Source organism: Perna viridis, chromosome 15, assembly GCF_037379345.1.
Source record: "Perna viridis isolate PV_CMFRI_1.1 ecotype Kerala chromosome 15, ASM3737934v1, whole genome shotgun sequence".
Taxonomy (NCBI): Eukaryota; Metazoa; Mollusca; class Bivalvia; order Mytilida; family Mytilidae; genus Perna; species Perna viridis.
Window position 1 is genome coordinate 14,745,682 of NC_142459.1, and position 3,833 is coordinate 14,749,514.

General features: G+C 30.9%; 1 protein-coding gene across 1 annotated transcript; it reads left to right on the forward strand.

The window, feature by feature from the left end:
- The first annotated feature begins 1,885 nt into the window (after positions 1-1,885).
- Positions 1,886-2,832, forward strand: LOC148597083 (uncharacterized). The gene is made up of 2 exons (XM_088564153.1): positions 1,886-2,208; positions 2,528-2,832. Exons 1-2 carry the CDS (start codon positions 2,100-2,102, stop codon positions 2,743-2,745), a joined length of 327 nt encoding a protein of 108 aa, XP_088420279.1. The 5' UTR covers positions 1,886-2,099; the 3' UTR covers positions 2,746-2,832.
- Positions 2,833-3,833: the final 1,001 nt, after the last annotated feature.

A 3,833-nucleotide genomic window follows, 5' to 3' on the forward strand; every position in this document is an offset into this window, starting at 1 on the left:
TAAATTATTCAGCTATTAGAAACCAACTTTGTTCTAATTCAATATACAAAGTAAGTTATGATATAAATGACAGGAAAAAAGAACAGAACAAAATAAGCATGGTTATTACCTTAAACAGAAATGAGTTGAGTTCGGATTTAAACTGCATCAAATTCACAAATATTACGGAAAATAAATACATGCTAGGCCATTTATTTCGAAATATAACAAACAATATCGTAATAATACAAGGTTGCTACATGTTGCCAAGGATGGCATATCGCTTGTGAATTGTCAATTGAACTTCGATGTAAAAAAAACTTTGAACTTTAAAAGAATATTTATCAATGAATAAACTCCGAAACAAGAATTCCAATATATCTGTAAGGTCGTTTTAAAATCTAATTATATTCAATTTACCCGAAAAGGAATATATAAAACAATTTTATTCAAATAATTTACGAAACAGTACTATAAGACATACAGCTTAACGACGAAAGAATGCCGAGTGTAATGAACTTGCTGTGGATAGTATTCATTATGATACTGCAAAACCCAAGAATACATGCTGAACTTCACTTTAGTTCTGGAATTAGAGACACAAACATTGATGACATTCATAGGACTGAGAATGAACTTTTCTTCATCCAGACAAAAAGCACACTGAAATGTTTTTTGTCATGCGCAAACAATCCAATATGTAAGTCAATTTCAAACAATATTGAGACTGGAGCATGTCAACATTTTTCTGATGTGTTTGTTAATAGTAGTACGTTGGGAATAAACCAGGCTGACTGGCAGCACTATGACGGTTAGTTGAAAATTATATATAAAGGTCTGAAAAATTCCCAACGATGTTTGAATTGTCAAATTTGGGAGTATTACAATCACAATAAAAAGTGACTTTGTTTTGGTTGGAAACTAATATAGTTCGGATTATCAACTCATTTCCACACTGTTCCTATTTAAAAGTAATGTCATCAACCTGTCTATAGTTAACTTATAAAAGTTTGATACTGAAAGTTCAATTAAAAAGATTGGCAGTAACATTTTATTGTCAATTGAAATACCTTGAAAAATTCCCCGAAATTTTCCTAAGAAAAGGTCGTGATTTAATTAGAAAAAAATGTAATTACAACAAATTCAAAATATTACATATGAGATTTTATAAAGACAATTTAATTTCACTTTACACTACACTAAGAAGACCAATGCAAACGGTAATAGAAATAGGATAACATTGACATTTTTAAATGTAAGGCCCAATAAACTGTGTTTGTACGCAGGTTTGTGCGGCAATTAAACAAAACTATTCCAAGGATAAAGACTAAACAGACAGGAAAAAACAGACACAAACAACAAAAAACATGAAATAACTAAATGACACGATAAAGGAAATAAACGTGAATGAGACACGAACTCTAATAAATATTGAAAGCATGGACCAAATACACCAGTAGAATTGATTTCCACTGCTTTTCCCGACGGTTTTCTCATGAATTTCTCGTCCGAAGTAGACGTAATAGGAAAAAAGGTAAACTAGTGTGTCATTTACATTTTAAGTAGCATTCCAGCTAAGAATCATGCAAAATGTGATATATGGTTGGAAAGCATACATATTATTATTTTTGATATTTTGTTTAAAATGCTTCAGTAAACAGAAATTAACATCTGGTTGTTCGTATAACCCATGCTCATAGGAGATAAAATTGTATAGAATGCACTGTAGAATTCAAAATTAAGGGAGATAACTTTGTAAATGACACTCAAATACAATAGAATCTATTGGATTTTTAATGTTGATTATCTCTTAAGTGCAGGTAGATTTGAATGAATAATTACACATTTCATAATATAGACCCATAAAACAACTTAATTACAAAAATAAAAATATGTAGTCTTTTGGGGGTGCATCACATTTTCAGATTTTGCATGATTCTTACAAAGACAGCCACTTAAAATTTAGTTCTTTAACTTTTTACTTGTTTTGATTCGATTGTCTGAATTTTCTTCTTATATTAGGTATAAAATTGCTGTCTCTCAATAAGCCAGTTGCACAGAGTTCCTATTACAATTGCAGTATTTGTTCTCCATCATTTGGAGTTGATGGGCTGATAAATATGAATATTGTAACCACAAATTGGGGACCCGAGCCCTACCTATTGATAGATCTACAAGTGACGTGCAAAGTTGTTGAAATTGTGGCAATCAACCGAATTGACTGCTGTGGTAAGTATTACCGAAAAAAAAACATTATTTCAAAATTGGACATGATTTCACTCTATAGGCTCAAAAGGAGAACACATTAAAGACACATTTTGATTGGACATGCGCTACCACTGCGTCTAACTTCGGTTTTCAATCTTTCATTGTAGAAACCCATTTAATGAGGGTGTATTAATAGCAAATTGATATGATATGACATAATACTAATATGAACTAATTGTGATATGATCTTATTACATGAGATTTATTTCAAACTTACAACTTCTCATATCTTGTTACACTATTATTTTTTTAAATCAAAAATGTCTTTTATACATTTCAGCTTATCGTTTGAAGAATCTGAATAATTATGTTGGAACAGAAATTGAAAGGAATAAAATGGACTTTTGTGGAGATTACTTGGGGCCAGGTTATCTTGGACAAGTCTTAAAAATTAAGTGTAGGAAACGTCTGATAGGAAGCAATGTTCTACTTCTGCTCCAAGCCGATGGAACTATTCAGCTCTTAAATCTCAGGGAAATTGAAGTGTATGAAGCCTAACATTCCAACATTAATATAAATAGACCACGAATTGACAGATTTATTGGAATTTCAAGTCTCCTTCTTTGGATTAAAAGCATATTTCTTGATGATTTATGACGCTTGATCAACTTATGTATATTTAAAAAAATATAAGATGTTGATATTAGATTATTTATTTATTTTTATTTTTTTCAACGAGAGGGAGTTTCTCATGCTTCGCCACGAGACAAGATGAGCATGAGAAACTCCCGCGAGTTGAAAAAAAGAATTTAGTAATATGTTTATCGCTGTTTTGCTGAAGTGTAAAGTATAAGTTTTCTTTTATTTTCAGTTATCCTGACCTAAATATGGAAATTATATTAGCGCTGCAAAGTTTCCTATCGGGACTATTTCTCGGCGACGTGCTGCGTGACATCACGTATGTTGCGCAGCTATGAAACACGTCATTTGAAACAAAAATCGGTTAACTATCGTTTAAAATTTGTGGAATAATTTTGAAATTACTTCATTTTAATCGGGTAAGCTACTGTATTTAATCACTTTCCATTGTAGACTAGAAAATATTGCCACAAATTAACAATTATTTCAAACGTGGTAAACAAGCAGATGGTTATTTGGGTCGTCAAATATTCCTACGCGAGGACATAGAAACTAGCTATAATTTTCATTCTCATTCGATTGGCGTGAAATTGAAAATTATCCTATAGCAAGGTCAAAGGGATTTTTAACAAAATAGATATAATATAGGCATCATTCAGATTAAAAATAAAAACCCGTCAGACGTTTGTTCGTTTTAAAATTTTGTTCAATATAAATTTGCTTTTCATGACTAAGTATCATATACCGCTTCTGATATTTGCATTATACATTTAGTCGCCTTGAAAATGAAATTTTTAAACCGACAATGCATGTTTTTAAAACTGAAGCTACTAAAAATTTCTGGATTCCGCTCCAATGAAAAAAAAACGTATACAGATTGTTTCCTTTTTTATGTTTATACCATGCTGTTAAAAAATATTTTCAGTTCTCACCGTTTGCTCTTTAAAAGACTTAGTGAAAATTATTTGATATCAACTGCTAAAATAAACCACGGATTTCCCAAAAAC